The sequence below is a fragment of the Theobroma cacao genome, chromosome 3, assembly GCF_000208745.1.
Source record: "Theobroma cacao cultivar B97-61/B2 chromosome 3, Criollo_cocoa_genome_V2, whole genome shotgun sequence".
NCBI classification, from domain to species: Eukaryota; Viridiplantae; Streptophyta; class Magnoliopsida; order Malvales; family Malvaceae; genus Theobroma; species Theobroma cacao.
The window spans coordinates 29,340,085-29,359,333 of NC_030852.1; the positions used below are offsets into that span (position 1 = coordinate 29,340,085).

Consider the following 19,249-nt stretch of genomic DNA (forward strand, 5'->3'; position numbering starts at 1 on the left):
TTCACAGAATGCCACGTTTTTAAGTCTCGGGACGGAGAGCTATGGGTCGACGTGGAAATAAACGACAAATGACGGCGTCAACTTCCAGACGCCGGTCTTGTAACTAACCAACCAACCGGTAATTAATGAATTGATGGAGGGTAAATATGTTTACCCTCTTCAATGTTTTAAAGTGACAGCTTGATCCATTACGAGTTACTACGGTCGTATATAAATTAATTTTCTTTAACATAGATAAACGATTCAATATTCCCGAAAAAGAACATTCATAGGCTGATGAGTATTGGCCCTGATATTTAGGAGTAAATCTTTCAAATTATTGAATTTTTTTAATAAAAAATTATAATAGTTTATTTATTCCAATCTTATATTTTAAATTTTAATTTTTAATGATAATGTGATCATTTTGTTTGATATTAGATCATTATTTACAAATTTACCATATGTTAAAAACTTCAAAACATTAAAATGGCAATCAAAATTAGGCAGGACAAAAAAAATTGGCAGGCATGGCACAGTAATCACATTGGCTGTTATAGATAATAACTCAAAATAGTCCATTTAATTAAGAAATTACAGGAGCCTGCACTTCCCTCGTTGTATGTTTTAAGGCTCGTCCTACTCCGAACCTAAGCTTCGGATTCCCATCCCCCCTCCAACGCTACAAATTTAAACGCCTCGGATTGCGTCATCTACTGCTCTTTCGCACTGCAAAATCGGATTCACCCTCGTTTCGCACGATCCAACTCATTGAGATCCAATGGCGGAGCACGAAGAGACGCTAGTGGAGAAGGTCGCCGAGGAGATCCAAGGTGACGCCTCCTCATCCTCCTCAGATTCCGACGACGACAAGCCCTTCCACGCTGACGCACTCAAGTCCAAAGTTTATCGCCTCTTTGGCAGAGAGAAACCAATTCACCACGTCCTAGGCGCTGGAAAACGTATTCACAATATTTAAGTTTTAATCTATCTGTTTGGATTTACCATTTTTATCTACATAGATTGTGCGAAATTAATTATCAATTGTTTTTGCGATGTTTGGTCGTTTAATTGGATGTCATTTGGTTGCATTTAATGACATGCTCTGTTTTATTAGTTGATTTTACGTGACTTTTTTCGATCATGGAATTTTTAATGTAATTTATTTCGATCAGATCCAATGCTAGTTGATTCATATTCTGACTTTGCGTACGTGTTTGATTTAGTCCAGATGCGAAATCCTTCCAAGTGATGATTTAAGCGAAATTCTGTTTATTTTTAAGTATATAATTTTTTCCCTGTTTATGAAATTTGTGAATCGTGAATGCATCATCAATAGTTTTGAATCTGTTCTTTATTTCAGGGGAAGTTCTGTTGATTTGTTTATAGTATAATATTATAGATGAATCTTCTTTGAAAGTAAGATAAAGCTTTCCTACATTATGATACATTAGTTTTCTATGTATTTTTCCATTCCAGAGTCATTAATTCTTAACAAAAGCTTTGGGCAGAAGAACCTGTTTCTATTGTTTATTGTCATCTTTTGTCTTAATTAGAACTTGTTTTGCAGCTGCTGATGTCTTTCTATGGAGGGACAAGAAAATTTCTGCGGGTGTGCTTGGTGGTGCAACAGCATTGTGGATTCTCTTTGAAATGCTGGAATACCATTTAATCACTCTGCTTTGCCATACATTGATACTCTCTTTAGCAATCCTTTTCTTATGGTCCAATGCCTCTACCTTTATCAACAAGTAAGGTTTTCAAACATTCTTCATTTTGTCCTTACGATTGCATGTTCAAGCTTTATTGTAACTTAACCTTGCCTTGTGTGAAGATCTCCACCGAACATTCCAGAAGTTGTACTTCCCGAAAAGTGTGTCCTTGAAGTTGCATCTGCTCTAAGAATTGAAGTTAACCGAGCTCTGGATGTTGTGAGGGATATTGCATCTGGAAATGATTTAAAGAAGTTTCTTGGTGTATGTTAAGATTTGCCTTGCTTTCTTCTAGCACTTCTTTGCTTCTTTGGTTGTGGATTTGGTTAGACTTGCTGTAACACAAAAACTGTGAACCATTCTAGCCAATACATTTTTGCTTTTGGAAAAAAGCCACCACAAGTATAAAATGAACTAGTTATAGTTGCTGCGCCATGTTTGCGTGCTTACTAGGTATTGCTTTGCTGTTATGTTCTCTAGGTTATTGTGGGATTATGGGCTCTGTCACTCGTGGGCAATTGTTGTAACTTCTTGACACTGTTCTACATAGGTAAGGACTTTTATTATGTTCTCATACAATTAGATAGAAGGTGCTTTTATCTTTTTTTGGCTTTTATAACTGACCAAATTAAATTTTTTACAGTATTTGTTTTGCTACACACTGTGCCGGTGTTTTATGAGATATATGAGGACCAGGTCGATTCATTTTCTGAGAAGGCAATAATTGAGATCAAGAAGCAGTATGCTGCATTTGATGAGAAGGTTCTGAGCAAGATTCCTAAAGGGCCATTGAAAGAGAAGAAGAAAGATTAGAAGACATGAAGCCATTAGGTTTTTCTATATGTCCTCGAGTCCCAGTTTCTTCTTTATAATATAGGTGCACACATCCTTAGTTTTAGATCACATGCTTTTGCTTCTTTTTTTTTAAATCTATTGAGGACAACATTGAATTCCTGGCGGTTAGAAATTTGTTATTTACTTTAATCTTGTGTAGTTGAATTGAATTTAATAATTACAAGAACCTTTTGCAGATAATTTATATGGAATTATAATTACAATTATAAGAATGCTTTTGGAGTTGTCATTATAGTAATTATTATTATTATTATTATTATTATTATTAGAATTATTATTGGTGTTTGACTTTGATAATTGTCCTAATGATGGGAAATTGTTGGCCAGCTTAGTGCAAATTCATTGCAACCTTTTGACATTAGTCCCAATTTGAAGTGTGGTTTTCTTCATGAGTTTTGAAGTTGGATTGCTTGTTTACAATATGGTAACTTATGTGTAATATTTCAATAATTTATGTTACTAAAATCAATTAAAAAGTTATTGAAAAAATATTTTAAAGGTTAAAAAAATTTACATAAAATTTCAGTAACAGTGTATGCAATATTTCAGAAATTTAAGTTATTAAAATCGTTACATTGAAAAACATTTTAAAAAAGTCAATAATTTGTATGTATATTGCAGTAACTTTAAATTACTAGAACTACACAGAAAGTTATTGGAAAGTACTTTAAAAACTATGAAATATTCATGTAATGTTTCAGTGGAAGTATTTAAAATTTCGACAACCTGGTTGGTAATAGTTCAGTAATTTAAGTTACTGGAATGACATAAAAGTTTATTAAAAAGGTATTTCAAAAGGCTTAATAATTACTAAAAATTTCAGTAATATGTATTTAATGTTTAAGCAATTCAAGTCATTAAAATCTCATTAAGAGTTACTGAAAAAGTATTTAAGGGGTATCTCAAATTTCAGTAACTTAGATTATTTCAATAACTTAAATTACGTATAACAATAGTAAATTATGTAGTTTTGATTGAAAAAAATATTTCAAGGGCTGAAGAAATATGTAGAATTTCAGTATCATGTATGTAATATTTCATTAATTTAAGTTATTAAAATCACATATAGCGTTATTTAAAAAATATTTAAAAGCTATATAAAATTACAGTAACTTATATATATATATATATGTTAGTAATTTTATATTACTAAAATTATGCAGAAAAATTGCCGAAAAAGTATTTAAAAGGTTGGAGAAAAATCTAAAATTTTAATAATTTGTATGTAATATTTTAATAACTTAAAGTTACAAAAATCACATAAAAGGCTATTGATAAAGTATTTAAATACATATATATATATATATATGTATATAATTCATATCTGAATTTGATTGTCATTTTCAACAAACAAAGAAGATAAAATTTGACCCGAATTTAAAATAAATTACCAGTGGCACGGCCTAGTAGAAATTTGACCCAATTCAAAAAGATAGTGACTTGATCTGATATAACTCGAACATGATTTGTCTCAAAATCCAAAACAAAGTAAACCCATAATAATCCAAACCTAAAGTGATGGAGTTTTATCAGTTGTTCCTCTGATTCAGAAGTTGAGCGGCAACCTAGTACTGGACGCTCACTGACGTGATGATGCTCACTCGCTCACCCCTGAAAATAAGCCACCAACCGGTAAGAAGCAACAAATGATGAGATTGAGTCGGATCACTGCCGTGATCCTCGTACGGACACCAGCAAATACCATGTTGAGATAAACGAAGCACAAAAATGTTTTGATCTATTTATCTCCTCGAAATCCTAGGTTATGTTCTCAGCAACCAAACGTCTGACCAATCTAAGCTGAAGATCTTCGGTTTCCATCTTAAGCTGATCAATCTAAACAGTACATTACAACCATCAATCAAAATCACACAGAAAGAAACACAATATTCACAACCTTTTCTCTTAAATTAAATTTACTGTATGTAAGTCCATTCTCAACAAAATGATATTTACAGATAGTTACGTTCTTCTGTCCTGTAGAAACTGCAAGTATATGGGGGTCTACTCCAAGGATCAAGGAAGCAGCCCATCTCTGTAGACTGTCCTCCTTTACAAGAAGATTCCACAAAAATACTTCTAACGGATACGCTTTTTCTCATATCTACTTCTGTTTCTAGGATACGCCCATAATCTGGAAACGGGACCTTCATCTGATTCGCTATCACTATCAGAAGATGACATCACTGATATACAACCATCCATTAAGTATTCAGCAACCTGACACATGTGGAATGCTTAGTGGACATGAAATGGAAACTGAAAAGCAGTAACTGGAATTACAAATACCTGGTGGGGTGAAACAGGCTTGATCTGCTGGCTTTCATATTTCAATTCGCACTGTCTATTAGAGCATTTCAAGTTCTTGAGCCAAACAATTGTGTTGCAATGCCCACAATATCCCCTATTGGACATTAATGTCTTCGCAAAAGAGCCTGATATTTAGAATAATTTTAAACAGCAGTAAGATGGAAAGATGATTTGCAAGTGAAATATTCAAAAGTGTGCACCAGCAAGCTAGAGAGAGATTTTGATAGGTCTATCTATGAGAAGCTAAGTAAGAAGTTTACAAACATTGTCTGTAGCAACATGTACAATGCATATGGTTCATTAACAAAGTTATTACACATCAAATAAGAGCCCACATTTCGCATACCTGTATATACTCTTTTAAAGGACTCTTTCCAATGAATATGGGTCTTTGTATCCCCATTCTCCTTCAAAAACATATAATCCTCTTTTACCAATCTGCTACTCTGCTGCATCTTAGTCCTTGAACAAGTTTTAGATCTGCCAAATACTGTGGTATATTGCAATTCCCATAGATGGCTATCATTTGCCGCCAAACTCCATGACCTTCAAATAGAGCAACCAAAATGTACAAAACTAAGCAACAAATATTTTTAAGTAAATCGGTGCCAGCTGCTATCTATTACACCTCCAATTGGAAACCAGCATCAAAAGGGAGGAAAAGTTACCGGCAGACTAGTGTTACAGAGATTAAAGATTGCAAATCCAGTAAACTGAATATGTGCACAAGAACATCTTGAGGCAATTGGGCAGACACTGAAATATATAGGGAGGTAAACATGAGTAGTTTATTCAGGTTTCTACTGTGGTATTGGGCTTGTCCAAGACATATTGCAGTGAACCTATCTCAAAGTTTACCTGTTTCTTCCCTGTGTGCTCTACCGCGCCTTATATAAGCAACCTTTGCCTGCTTAAACTCTGTAACAACCAAACTCTTCTTCTGTTTTGGCAAGGCAGATTCTGCACTCTGGAGAAGGAGTTGAGCTGCTGCATTGGCACTGCGTGTCTGCATTCTAAAATTACAATAACCTTCCTAAATAAAAGCAAAATTAACAAAAAAAGAAAAGACAAATTATGAACTGCATGTGCCTGTATAATTGTGTGATGTAATAATCAACCCAAATCGAAAAGTTCTGATACAATTAATGATGTTTTGAAGCAGTCTCATTTATCATCCTTAGTCCAACCCTAACCAACAAATACTAGTTCTTAACTGTGCATGCATAGTATGAAGAAGTAATAATGTACTTGGGAATCGTTAAAAGGATTTATAGCTACTCATCCCAGTTCCTGAACACAATAGAGTATAATTCAATAAACCGAATGTTCCAACTTTGTTTAAAGCATGACCACAGACTGAATCTCGTGCTGAAATCTTTCTTTGTTAATGCTGAGATGTTAATCTCCTAATATAAAGATACTGATGAAGCATGCATGTCATGCTTGACAGATATTGGGTGTGCCATGCGATCATCCCACATTAATCAAGTTCAGCAGAACCATTTTGAAAGCCCTTTTTTCTCCCCCAAAGACCTTCAAAATACGGTCTATCATTGATTAATAAGTGCTCAATGTAATTCAAAATACATGTAAATTCTTGAAAGTTGGACTTATTTAGCTACACCTGAGCCAATTTCGAAAGAAATTTTATATTGCTATAATTGAAGCTTCCAACTTTTTTCTTTCGGTGCATCTTCAAGCTTCCAACTTAACCAAAATTCATCCAAAAACCTATAAGAAACTTATGGCCACAAATTGAACCCGAAATTAACTGGAAATGGAATGAGCACACAGAGATAGAGATGAACTAAATTATTGAAATTCATCAAAAAAAGAAAAACGAACTGGGTAGAGACAAAATTCAGAAATTAACGAGGGGGCTTACTCAGGAAGGAGACGAAAGGCGGTGAGGGTATCTTGAAAGATGAGAGCTTGGAGATTCTTGGGGAGTTTGCCATAAGCGCCTCTGAGAATGGAGCTGAGCTCTTTACATGCAATTGGGTATTGATAGATTCTTGTCAGTGATTCTCTGAGACCTAGCTTTTGGTACCTCTCTGTCGAATTTGACATTTCTGGGAATTTTTCCACAAATTACAACATTTTGACACGGGGAATTTTGGGAGACAAGACAAAGGATTTATCGCTTCAAATTACCACAGTCGAAGAACAAAACTTTATGAAGACGACCGGACAACTGGTAGTTAAAATTTGGGCTCATTGCCTCTTTGGTTAAATTACGAAAATGGGTCCCTGAAATTTTATCCCTTTACATTTATCTGAACTAAAACCCAAACCCTGTTTAAGTTTTTATTTTTCCTTAAAATAAAAAAAAAAAAGAAAGAAAGAGAAAAAAACAGAAATTTGTTGAATAAGATCGAAACCCTACTTTCAAATAAACTTAAAAGATGAGAGTTTTTTTGAATAAAAAATGAAAATTTTAAAAGTGAGTTGGATTTGATTTGACAATTTGTGGTATTATAAATAATCTACATGTAAGCCAAATTATTTTGAGATAAATGAAGCGCAATCAGTATCATTTTTTTTTTAATTTTGTGATTGTTTGAACTTTAACCATTGAATTCTGTTTTTCATATTTCATTTAAAAAGAAGAAGACGAAGGAGAAACTTCTTCAAGCTTAACTTCCGACCTCGAGTCCATAATTTGTCTAACACTTACGTCTCATCATCCCATGCATGGTTGCAGTGCAGGGTTCAGCTACGCGAAGAGCCTGTGTTATTGCATTCTTTCCTATTTGCATAGATTAAAGTCCAGGACTACAAGAAATATACCATTAAGATTATACGAGACCATTGTACAAATGCCACTGTAGAGAATGTACTTATAAACTAAAGTAGAGAATCTCAAGCAATCCAATACAAACTCCTCCCATGTTTTGAAAGTGGAAATCCTTCGGCATTTCAAAATACCACACATTCACAGAACACAACTAAAATACCCAAAGATTGGTGGCAAATGGTTCATGGAGTGGAATACATTTGCCAAATAACCCCTTTTCTAAGCATCATGTGCAAATGCCAGATATATACTTTAAAAAGCTATTTCACACAAACCCTACAAGAGCTCTGAGGTATTGGTCGGCATTTCTTTGTACAAGGATGCCGTGCCAGAGCTTTCCATCTTGGATGCCATACCCCATGTATGCCTGGAAGTGGAACGACTTGCATTTTCGTTGAAGGGGCTTTCGGCATCACCAAATTTTCACATCTCTTCGTAGAGAACCCAGTTGATGAGTACATGAGATGCCTGCTTTCTATAATCTAAAGGAAGTAAGTTAACTGTTGCTTCTTCCTCGAACCTCCTTCTCCATACAAATCGTTCCATTGCTTCAGCTCGCCCATTATTGATCCTTCAGAAGCAAAGCTAGCAGCAACCTACAGTGTAGCATCCAAAATAAGCATTTGGCTCTAAAAGTTCAATGTATGACCTATAGTTCAAAGTTTACCAGCCCGAAGATTATACTAACAGTTTTAGTTAGACTAGTAAGAGGATCATTATTTTTCAGCATCACTAAGTTTAGCATCTAACCTGTAAAGACAGGTGAAAACTTAAGAAAGAATTATGGTCTGAAGAAACTTGTGGGTGCATAGTAGTTCTAGATTGTGTAGCAGAGTCCAGTGACCATTAGAAGAAGTAGGGTCAACTAAAATTTTTGAAAAATTTTGGAAGAGGTTAGAGATAATTGCAAATTTAATAGCAGAAAAATGTCCTCGATTGAGCAAAAGTTCAAAGCACTCTCCCAGGAAAGCCTTTGAAGTACCAATATTGCTCTAAACAACTTAAACAACCAGCATGGCATTTTTCCCATTAAACTCTAGATGGACTAAGATCTGACTAATCGAAGACAGTTTTCAAACACCAATTTTGTGATTACCAGCAGTAACATACAAATTTGCCAAAGGGGCACACCAAGCATTTGAGGCAAAAAGAAATTATGACCAGAAATTACCTGATTCTTTGCCTGTCTCAAATCTTCCAAGTTTAAAGGCCTCAAAGTTATTACTCGTTCCTCCTTGTCCTCTTCTTTTGTTTCTGAGGCATCTTCTGAGCTCTTGCCTGCCTCTTCTCTCTTCTTCTTTTCCTATAGTAACAGGAAGATATGGCGAAACTACTAGTAAGTAAATTGTCCAAAATTACTAGTAACAGGAAGATATGGCAAAAATCGACAATAGTTGAATTGGAAAGAGGTTTAGTAGTCACCAGATCTTTCAACCTCTCCTGCTGTATCAACTCCCTAACAGGTCGATAAGCTGCTGTCACGCACAAGTTCTGTTCCCAGTAGTTAATGCCATCAGTTGATAACAGTTAAATATAATATAATAGATGTTATGAGTTAAAATAACAAACCTTGAGATCACTTCCACTATATCCTTCTGTCATGGTTGCAAGCTCCTTAAAGTCCAGATCTTCAACTTTCTCTTTTGCCAGTAGAGTTTTCAAAATCAGTTCCCTGCTCTCAATGGATGGAAGGCCAACCATAATTCTGTTCAAAATGGAAGTTAAAAGAGTAAGACCAGATGCTCAGTCAAATTTTAAGCTGTCAGCATGACGGTCAATTATAATTATAGTTCTTGGTATCAAGGCGGAGACACAATAGAAAGGAACAGTACCAATCAAGTGCCAGAAAATCCTTGACAAGAAACAAACACAGAAGGTCTAGAATAAGTCTAACAAGATGGTACATAAAATATAAACTCTCTATGAATAATAATTCAATGAAGTAAGCATTAAGAATGATGGAGGAGATTGTTCCAAACAATATTTCGGAAACCTTGATTAAATTTAATAGATACTGAAAGCTATGAGCTCAAACTCTAATCAAGTGAGGGTATGATACCCAGGTACAAGGATAGTGAATGCACAAATGATCAGAAAACTAACCAGTCACATAGTTAGACAATACAAGGATAATAGCAACAGTGAGATGACTATGAATATATACCTGCGCTCAAATCGCCTAATTATTGCTTCATCAAGGTCAAATGGCCTGTTGGTTGCAGCAAGAACAAGAATTCGCTCACCGGTTTTGGTCAATAGACCATCCCAATGTGTCATGAACTCATTCTTAATTTTCCGCATAGCCTCATGCTCCCCAACTCTAGTCCTCTGCCCCAGCATGCTATCAACCTCATCCACAAAAATAATAGTTGGTGCAACCTTTGCTGCTAGTGTAAATAAAGCTTTTACGTTCTTTTCATCTTCTCCAAACCATTTTGATGTGATGGTGGACATTGAGACATTAATGAAACTTGCTCCAGCTTCATTCGCGATGGCCTTTGCCAGCATTGTTTTCCCAGTACCAGGAGGCCCAAAGAGTAATATACCTCTACAAGGCTTGAGAAGCCCACCTTTGAAGAGATCTGGTCTTCGCAGAGGGAGCATGACCAGCTCTTGAAGTGATTCTTTGATCTCATCCATAGCACCAATATCTGCAAATGTCACCCCTATCTCATTCGCAGGGATAACCTCTGGCCTTATTCTTTTCTCAAATTCATTATCAGGAGGAACTTCCTGCAAGAGAATTATATCTGTAGTAAGATAAAACTGAGACCACTAAAGGAAAAGGACACCAGAAAAAGGTAATGGACATTTGAGCTTTCAGGATTTTAGGTAACGACACAAATGCATTTATAGTTACTGAGTTCATTGACCCTTGAAATCTGCTAACCTGTTCAGCATGTATCACGGTAAAATTAGAAAATATGAATAAACTTGATTTTTTTTTTTGAAAGATTGTAGTTTCATTGCAAAGAAGGGTGGAATAATCCCCTTCAAAATAAACTTGATATAATCACTATATTAATCTTCCTGTGTTTGTTTCTTTTCTTTCCAGCTATGTTGTTTTTGAACTATAGCGGTAATTACTTATATCCTCGAAGTACATAAGCTGCATAGCAACATGTATCTCAAACGTATTCATCTCAATTTTCAATTAACTGTTGAAGGACATTAACTTACAGGTGCTTTAGGTGCTGGTGGATTGTCTCCATCTTTCTTCGCAGCAGGAATGGACTTCTCAGTCTCACTTTTGCTTTCAGAGGCAGGGGTTTCGGATTTTGATTCGGTCTTTGCACCCACAGCCTCTTCACCTTCATTTTCCTACGGTTAACAAAGAGGGGTGAAAGATTAGACAATAAGCATAAAGTGACCCAGATCCAAAATGCTTGAATTCTTCTGAAGCAAAACTAGTATTAGAGCACAACCTTGGCAGAGTCAGCATTTGCCTCTAATTTTAAGGTATCCTTCCCACAACTTTTTCCTTCCTGGAATATATTTAGTCCGTGGGACAAGCTGCTCCAGAGCCAGAACACTAATGTTAAGCTACTGATAGATTTTCAGAAAAGGGAAGAAGAAAAATGCGGTGAAAGAAGCTCATATCAAGATCAAATAACAATTAATGTCTACCTCTTGGATGATATAACAAGCTTGCCATTTCGGTATTCTGGATCCTTATTGTTCATCAAGTGATAAGAGATTGCTGATACCACAATTTCTTCAATGTAATTACTTAGGATCATTGTGTCTGCTTGACAGATCGAACCCAAATCATCACATTCAAGGTCATTTGCTGCAAGTACTTCAGCAATGTGGTTTCTGTTATCTTGAATTTGGAGCACCTTCATGTCCTCTTCCAGTTGGGCTTTCCAGCTATCAAGACGAGTTTCATCTTCTGGTGGTTTTATCTCAATATTGTATGGGAATAATACCGAGAGCCTCTGATCCACCTCCCTGCGGTCATCTTCTGGGTCCAACATCCTGGAACCAAGTATCAACACTGAACCCGAAAGTTTGTTCAACAATTTTTGAAACAGATTATATAAGCGTTGTGATCGGAGGAGGAGCTTCTCGACATCCCTCAGGTATAAGATGATGGAACCAGTTTCAGATACTGAAACCAGTACCTGCAAGAGAATGAAAATGGCCTTCAATACCATTTAAGTAAAATAGGAAGTTGAGGGATCAGCTACTGTCTGCTTAGTCAAACTTTGTGTTCAAAGAAAGAATTTAATGGAAAGCATACCAGCACATATGTAGTATGGTTTTGACACAACTTATATGATACATATAAGGCATGTGTGCGTGTGCACACACGAGCATATGCATGTTTATACATTAAAAGGAAGAATCATCGAGAAAGACCATTGAATGACCTCCAAACTGACTACTTTGTATTATGGCATACCTTGTAAAGTGACTGTAGAAAAAGTTTCTGATCGAAACACCAACTGCTAGTGCGCTTGTGGGATGCTAAAAGAAGCAAAAAAAAAAAAAAAACCGCCAAATAATATAAGTATGGTTTGTACATCTTCTTATGTCAAGAAATTAAAGTAACAGATATATTTTTTCCAACAGCCAAAAGTTTACTGCATGAAGTCTCTAATAATTACACTGACCTTATTGAGAATTCATAGCACAGAGTCTATAATAATGTGCAATCCCAAGTCAATTTCACATATGGCAAAATACAATTTGAGAAGAAAGCTCCAATAAAACTAAACTATCAGCTATTAATCCAACCAGTAGGCAAGAGGCAATTGAATGAAAAACAGATTTATTTGAAGGTAAGAGGTTAAGTACATTTAAGAATAGGTTGAGGCCAGGATATGCTGCTAGTACTAGAAAGAGCTACAATCAGAGAATAATTCAACTATTTGAAAGTAAGGTCTATGAAAGGAATGATCACAAGAAGAAAAGATGGAATGCAGTCAATAAGTTTGATTAGGTTTCAAATACAGACCTTGTTAAAGATCATTATAGGTTAAATGCAACTTGAGGTTGTCTACCTAAAGGTGGCAATTGACTTAAGGTTTCTTTCTAACGTCAGTATCCTTCTTAGGACAACTATGGTTCAATTTGAAACCAGAATTAGCACCTCAGTATTGTGTGTATTCTATTATGACTCATAGGAAAGGAATTGAGTCACAGGCTCACGGCCAATGTTAAGATTATCTTTTTTGGAGTTTTTGACTGTAATGAATCAAAAACATTATACATATATTAAGGCTTCTCAGACAGAAGTTCAAAAGATAAATGAAGTATAACCTGGATTTGTGAGAGTACAATTTGAAGAGATGCTACTCATATCAGATGCAGTTGAGGCATTTCTACGGAGTTTTGGAAGATTGCTTGAACCTTCCACAGCCCTACAAATGTATGAAGGAGAAGGTTATAGGGGATACCTCACCTCTGGCCCAGCGGTAACAACCAGACCATAAGCACAATAACCACCGTATATATTCTACCATGCAAATGGAAAAAGTTATAGGATAAAGGCAATTACCTGGACTTAATATCAATACCACTGCCCTGTCGACGTAACGTGCCTGTAGGAAAAATCTTGATTAAAACTATAGTGAAAGAAATGGTTAAAAAATGAAGAATCAACAAGATGTGTAAAGATTGGAATGCCAATTGAATATTAAATCCAAGCAGGTTTTTTAACATAATCAATGATGACCTAAGCAAACCTAAAATCACAAGCACAAGTACTGCACAGAATCAGAATGCAGAAAAATGAAACCTAAGGAAGCAATATGATTCTGTTGACAAATACGTATAACATGTTGAAAGATTACCACTTGTTTCTTCTCTAGGCAAAAGGAGTGAAAAGGAACCAAACAAGCTGTTCATTCGCTCTAATGTCATTTCTGAGATGGACCTCTTGAATGACTGCAAAAGATGCAACTAAATCAGGTTATTATAATTACCACATAAAAAAAATTCTTAGAGCTGATCAGTTTCTTTAGAGGATGTGATACACGATGGCAGATGTTATCTTGAGTAGAAATTAATTAGATAGAATTAACACAAGACAGGCACATGTAACGGTATAAATTTTTTAACCTTCATCCACCACACTCAATTTTACAATCAAGTCAAACCCGACCATGCTTAATGCATGAATGCAGTAACTTTTAAAACAAAAACCCGAAAAAGTAAAACTTACAGGTTCTTTCTTGGTACAACCATATTTGCTCTGCATCTGTGGCAAAATAATTGTAAAAAGAATAAGTAGGACTCTAGAAAGTTGAAACTTAACGACAATAGATGTTGTGCCTATTTACCTTAAGAGAAAAATCAGTTATGTCCAAAAGCAGTAGCTTTGATTCAAAGTCATGTGCCAAAGCCTTGGCAAGCATTTGCTGGTAAAGTTCTTCACAAGATTAAAATGCAGCCCATTAGGTTAAAAATGAACTCTGAAAGATATATATCTTAATGTAGAACTAAAGAAACAATTCCAGAAACATACCGGCAGGTCCTGAGAGCAAAATAGCTCTGCTGACAGGGGAAAGATTCCGTGTGTGCTTAGAAACATCATTGTGTTTTAATTGGACATAAGCAGCACTTGTCAATAACACCCGAGTTCTCTCACTGCATTAATCACCATCAGAAGGAGGAGTAAATTTGTGAAACTACTAGATAAGTTTGCCTTAAAAGTAATACTTCATATATTATGGCAACCAGGTACCTCGTACAATTATTAAAAGGGACCTGGAATGAATTCCTGAAACTTTAGTAATATATGTTTTAACATAGAGTAATTAATGAGATTGCTTGAAAGCTATAAAATGTAAATTTTCCAACTTTAGCCCATTGATAGACTTAATTGACGTGCAAATAGAACTAAAAAGCCTGACGACAGTCATCAAAAGAGCAGAAATCCCTCAAAATAATAAAAAAAAAAGAATATTTAAAGCCAGAGCAAAACCTGCAGCTCTCATGGAGTTCAAGATCTAAGACTTCCCAAAAATAGTCTATCCTAACCTGAAATCATTAAATAAATATTGGCATGTTCAAACACCGGACATTATCATGTTGAAGAATTGATATAGTATCTTAGTCTGCTAAACTTTCATGGTATCATAGAAAACAATATTCTAAACCCTCCAGAAGCGCAAGAAATGAAAAACAGATTTCATAGGCCAAGTTCTGGGAACTTTAACCCAGGAAAAGAAGAAATCAAATGAATCCTCTTCATTAAACACAGCTCGGAAAAAAGATAAATCAATTAATCAAAATACAAGGAGCAAGGTTTAAACCCCACCAGCCGCCAAAAAAAAAAAGAATATGATAATAAATGATCACGGGTGTTTATAGTTGTAAGAAGCATGTGCAAAGAATATCTCCAAACCAGACCATGCACATGGACATGGTGATTAATACATACCAAACCAACAGCTTTTTCTTCTTCTCCTTCTATAATTGCCTGGGTCTGGGGACCAATATCAAACACAAGAACCAAATAATGGCAGCATAGCACAAATCCTTTACGGTCATTTTAACAAAGAAAAAGAAAACAAATTTTCATTTCTCAAGATCTTCTAAACACCCACATCAATGTGAATCTAATGCAAAATCATGTAATGAAAAGACCATCTAAACAAAGGAAAAAAAAAGAAAGAAAAGAACCAGCAACAAGGACCCATTATAGGCTTACCTAAGGTAATAAGGGAAGTCGTCAAAGGTGACCGTGCTAAGCTTTCCATCCACAACCTGTCTCATAAGTTCCTGCTCAATCTGCTCCCCTGTAATACCATCTTCTGCAGAACTTTTGCCAGCCCATTTGCTCACAGTTTGCCCTGAAGCCAATCCAAGACCTACCCCAACACCAACCCCAACACTTAAAGCTGACAACAATATCCGCTTTTGTTCCATCTCTCTATCCAACCAAACAAAAAAAGCCTTCTTTCTCCTTCTCAACCAAACCAAAAAAAAAACTTACCCTTGACTTCTCTTCTTCCTTTGTTCTTAATCTCAACGCATGAGACTTTGCTATCTTGACAGATAAAAGGTTTGTTTTTTGCAACGAATCCTTTGAAATATGTATTAGAAAGAAAACCTATGTGAAGATTCAAAGAGAAACGAAAACAGATGGGAGAAAAGATTCAAAGAAAGAAGAAGAAAAAAAGAAATGGGGTTGTTGGAAATGGAAGTATTGAAGGACAAAGAAGAGAATGAATGTGAAAGAGTTATATATATTTATATATATATATATATTAGCCCGAATACAACGTTGGTCTAAAGGGTTTTGACAGGTAAAGGAGTAAGCTATTAGCTATGTGGTCTGGCCCTCCTCGACTATTTATAGCATGCCATACTAATGGACGTTAAAAGCCTTCCCGGGAAAAAGAAACAAGAAAAATTTTACTTTGCTTTTGCTTTTTGACTTGCCGGTGACCGTCTAATCTAGGTTTCTCTCCTTTTCTATGTCTTTTTGGTCGGTTTTCTTTCTTCCCTCCTTTTCTTTATATTGCTTTTTTAATTTTTTTTTCTTTCGGCTAACCGTAGTTTTAGATTTTTTTTTTTTACCTTTAGATAATGGTTCCAAATTATATATATATATATATATATTTTTCAGAGAATTCATGAAATAGAAAAGAAAAAGGATTAAGACACATGCCATTATATTTTTGCCAACTAGCAATATCTTATTGTTGCTTTACCATATTTTTAATGCTATGTAATGTTTTAAACTATATCAATAAATAGGTTGTCTACAATTAATTTTGAACTGTGGATTTCTAAACTATTATTTTTCCAAAAAAAAAAATCTACAACATGTGCCTTCACAAGTTAATCACATATTAACTGATAAAATAACTATATGAATTATCTAACTTGAGTTATAATATAGTACTATTAGTTAGTTAAATTATAATATCTAATTAGAGTTATATTATAATATTATTAGTTAATTATAATTAGATTATGAATACGATTACTGTAACTTTAATTAGATAATTTAGATGATTGATACAATTATCTTAACATTAACAAAGATTCTTACATTTAATATACTTGTACTTATAATGGTTGATTACTTTATATGTAATATGGTTGTCAATGTACACATTAAAAGAAAAATCTTTTTTAAAATTGCAATAATGTAACGAATTATTAAAAATAGAAGACCTCCTTGAGTTGTAAAGTCAAATTAAGTAATAACTATTTAAGCGTATTGAACGGCGACGTTTATACTAGACTAAATGAAATCCTTTTCCAAATAAAACTATGTTGAATGTTTTATTAAACGAATTATGTTAATTGAAATTAACCCTCAATTAAATAATCTTTAACGTCAAGAATGTATCATGGTGAAACCCCTCATTGATCATTGAGAAAATTAATTATTACGCTCTTTGTTAGTTCAGTAAGTTATTATTTACTTACCACAAGTTAGTATTAATTATTTATAGTATGAATCACTATCGTATAGATGCAACTTACATGTGCAAAATTGGAAGCTCTAATTTCCCGTGGGAAAATGGTTAATTTTTTTTAATTTCAGATTTATTAAGATTTTCTAATTGAAATAGAAAAGCCAAAATTTAGCCAATATATATGTACCTAAACCTACTATTACCAGAATTAAAATAAAAAAGAAAACTGTTTAGCTTTTATATATGTATGATTATTATTAGTATTAACTTCTTTTTCTTTTTATATATGTGATTAAAAATTCATCAGCCAAAGCTTAAGTAGTTATAGTCGGAGAAAGAGTGAACATAGAACCGTGCATGTCTTTTTATCATTATTGAAAAATTAATGTTTCTTTTAATATTTTTATTAATAATTTTTTTTTAAAAAAAAGGGATTCAAATTCATACTATTTACATAAAAAATTATATATTAATCTATGAATTAGATTCTCGGATGTATTTCTGATTAATAATTGATAATATCAAGTAGTAAGTTAATGGATTGTTGACTTTCAAAAAATAAGTTAATGCATTGTTAAGTATTTTAATTTCTTTTCGTCATTTGCTTTACAGTGCGGCAGATGGACTCTCCGTCCAAAGTGTTGGATTAGAAATCACACGTTAGAATTTACTTTTTAGAAATCTGTTCCCTTTTTGCTGTCTCCAGTGCTTCCCTTTCGTTTCTACACTCTATTAAGATATCGGCAGACCACTACACGACTAAATTGAGGCGGCTACACTGGAAAGTCTCCCATTTTATTAGACCCAAAACCCACAATTGTTTATGGGTTTGATCATAGTAGTAAGCCAAATATTTATGTTAATTTTTTTTATTAGTTATGGCTATTATTTCTTTTAGGGTTATTTTCGCTTTTCCATAGAAACGACTTTTTTTTTCTTTTCTTTTGCAACCAATAATTATCAACTTGGCTTTCACTTTGTATGCAAAAGTGGTCGTCATAATGCAATTATGCAGTAAAACCTTTATCAATTTGTCATCTATTTTTGGAATTTTCCAACTGGCGCAAATTATATTAGTGAATTAATCTAAATTATATTAAGCTAAGTATCAACTTAAGTGGCAAGATGAGGAGGAATTTTTGGATGAATATGGTAGAATCTGGTTATTTTCATCCTCAGAAAACAAAAATGGGCTTTGACTCTGTGTGGTGTGGATAGGGTTTCGACTTTGTACTACTTAGCTTCCAAAATAATAGTACCAAATTCTCTTAATATATGCTTGACTGAAGGGCAGCTGAAGGCATTGTCATTGTGGATGTATATGAGGTTTATGGTACAAAGAAACAGAAGGTACGGATTCAAAGTGTTATATCATAATAATTCAGTCATAGTGGGGAATGGGACCAAAGGAAATGAACAAAAATGCAGGTTTAGTAGTTTTCAAGTTGATTGTCTTGGCATTGCAATGATTCTATATGGGGCTTTATTGTCTACACCAACGATTAGCTATTACAAATATAATATCTTCTGTGATAACAAAAAATCTAGACCCACCAACATTATAAATATTGATTAATTAACCATCTAAGATATGGTTAATGGCAACTAGGTGTGTGCTTTCCCCAACAAGATTGTTTAAGTAACTGTAAACCTCACAAGTGTAAATCATTGTCTCAAATCTTAATGGTTAATTTTCGTTTTTATATTTTGCATATAAAGAGCCTTGGGGAATTTAATATTTCATGCTTAGAAAAGCCCAGAGCAGGATGGCGTATAGAGATGGTGGAGCTGATTTCGGGACATATCAAGGAAAAAGCATCCACTGACAAGTGCTTGCCCAAATGTAGGAAAATATAGCAGTTGGCCTGGTGACACATTGGAGAAAACTGCTTCTTTCATTTCATTGGATTCGTTTCTTTCTTTTCACCTTTCTTCTTTTCAAATTAATTGAAGTTTCTCCCCTGTTTCCTCTGTTGGCTGAGTGGGGTAACAATTGGGCATTTGTTTTGTTTTGTTTCTTGGGGAAATTTTTATTTTTTTCCTGTTGGACCCATGAAATTTTGCACAGGCAAATTGCCTTTAGGCCTTTAAACCCTTTAGCCTTTTTTACTTACAAATTGGCAAAAGGAAGGGAAGGTTCTTGAAGGATGTGAGGTGGGGGGGTGAGAGCTCTTATCAATCAAGTTATCAAAAGGAGGGGGGGGGGGGGGGGG

General features: G+C 34.5%; 3 protein-coding genes across 7 annotated transcripts; 1 reads left to right on the forward strand and 2 right to left on the reverse strand.

The window, feature by feature from the left end:
• On the forward strand, positions 600–2,758 carry LOC18605668 (reticulon-like protein B2). Its single transcript, XM_007038812.2, has 5 exons — positions 600–941; positions 1,550–1,730; positions 1,814–1,955; positions 2,172–2,241; positions 2,335–2,758. The coding sequence occupies exons 1-5, from the start codon at positions 761–763 to the stop codon at positions 2,502–2,504; spliced, it is 744 nt and encodes a 247-aa protein (XP_007038874.1). The 5' UTR covers positions 600–760; the 3' UTR covers positions 2,505–2,758.
• Positions 3,970–7,054, reverse strand: LOC18605669 (F-box protein At5g52880). Of its 4 annotated transcripts, XR_001927119.1 has the most exons (7): positions 6,742–7,040; positions 5,715–5,869; positions 5,525–5,612; positions 5,203–5,402; positions 4,836–4,981; positions 4,503–4,766; positions 3,970–4,382 (listed from the first exon to the last, which is right to left on the reverse strand). XR_001927119.1 is itself a non-coding variant. In XM_018117536.1 (6 exons), exons 1-6 carry the CDS (start codon positions 6,924–6,926, stop codon positions 4,152–4,154), a joined length of 780 nt encoding a protein of 259 aa, XP_017973025.1. In that variant the 5' UTR covers positions 6,927–7,054; the 3' UTR covers positions 3,970–4,151. The 4 variants fall into 4 exon arrangements, 3 of the variants coding, with proteins under 3 accessions (XP_017973025.1, XP_007038875.2, XP_017973024.1); XM_018117536.1 differs by lacking the exon at positions 4,503–4,766 and having other exon boundaries at positions 3,970–4,157; positions 6,742–7,054; XM_007038813.2 differs by having other exon boundaries at positions 4,259–4,766.
• Positions 7,633–15,847, reverse strand: LOC18605670 (spastin). 2 transcript variants are annotated; one of them, XM_018117402.1, is made up of 16 exons: positions 15,314–15,847; positions 14,126–14,247; positions 13,941–14,029; positions 13,823–13,858; positions 13,452–13,545; positions 13,157–13,199; positions 12,919–13,019; positions 12,059–12,123; positions 11,281–11,777; positions 11,079–11,166; positions 10,834–10,974; positions 9,818–10,386; positions 9,223–9,358; positions 9,076–9,144; positions 8,825–8,956; positions 7,633–8,249 (listed from the first exon to the last, which is right to left on the reverse strand). In XM_018117402.1, the coding sequence occupies exons 1-16, from the start codon at positions 15,529–15,531 to the stop codon at positions 8,136–8,138; spliced, it is 2,514 nt and encodes an 837-aa protein (XP_017972891.1). In that variant the 5' UTR covers positions 15,532–15,847; the 3' UTR covers positions 7,633–8,135. The 2 variants fall into 2 exon arrangements, with proteins under 2 accessions (XP_017972891.1, XP_017972892.1); XM_018117403.1 differs by lacking the exon at positions 15,314–15,847 and adding an exon at positions 14,585–14,882.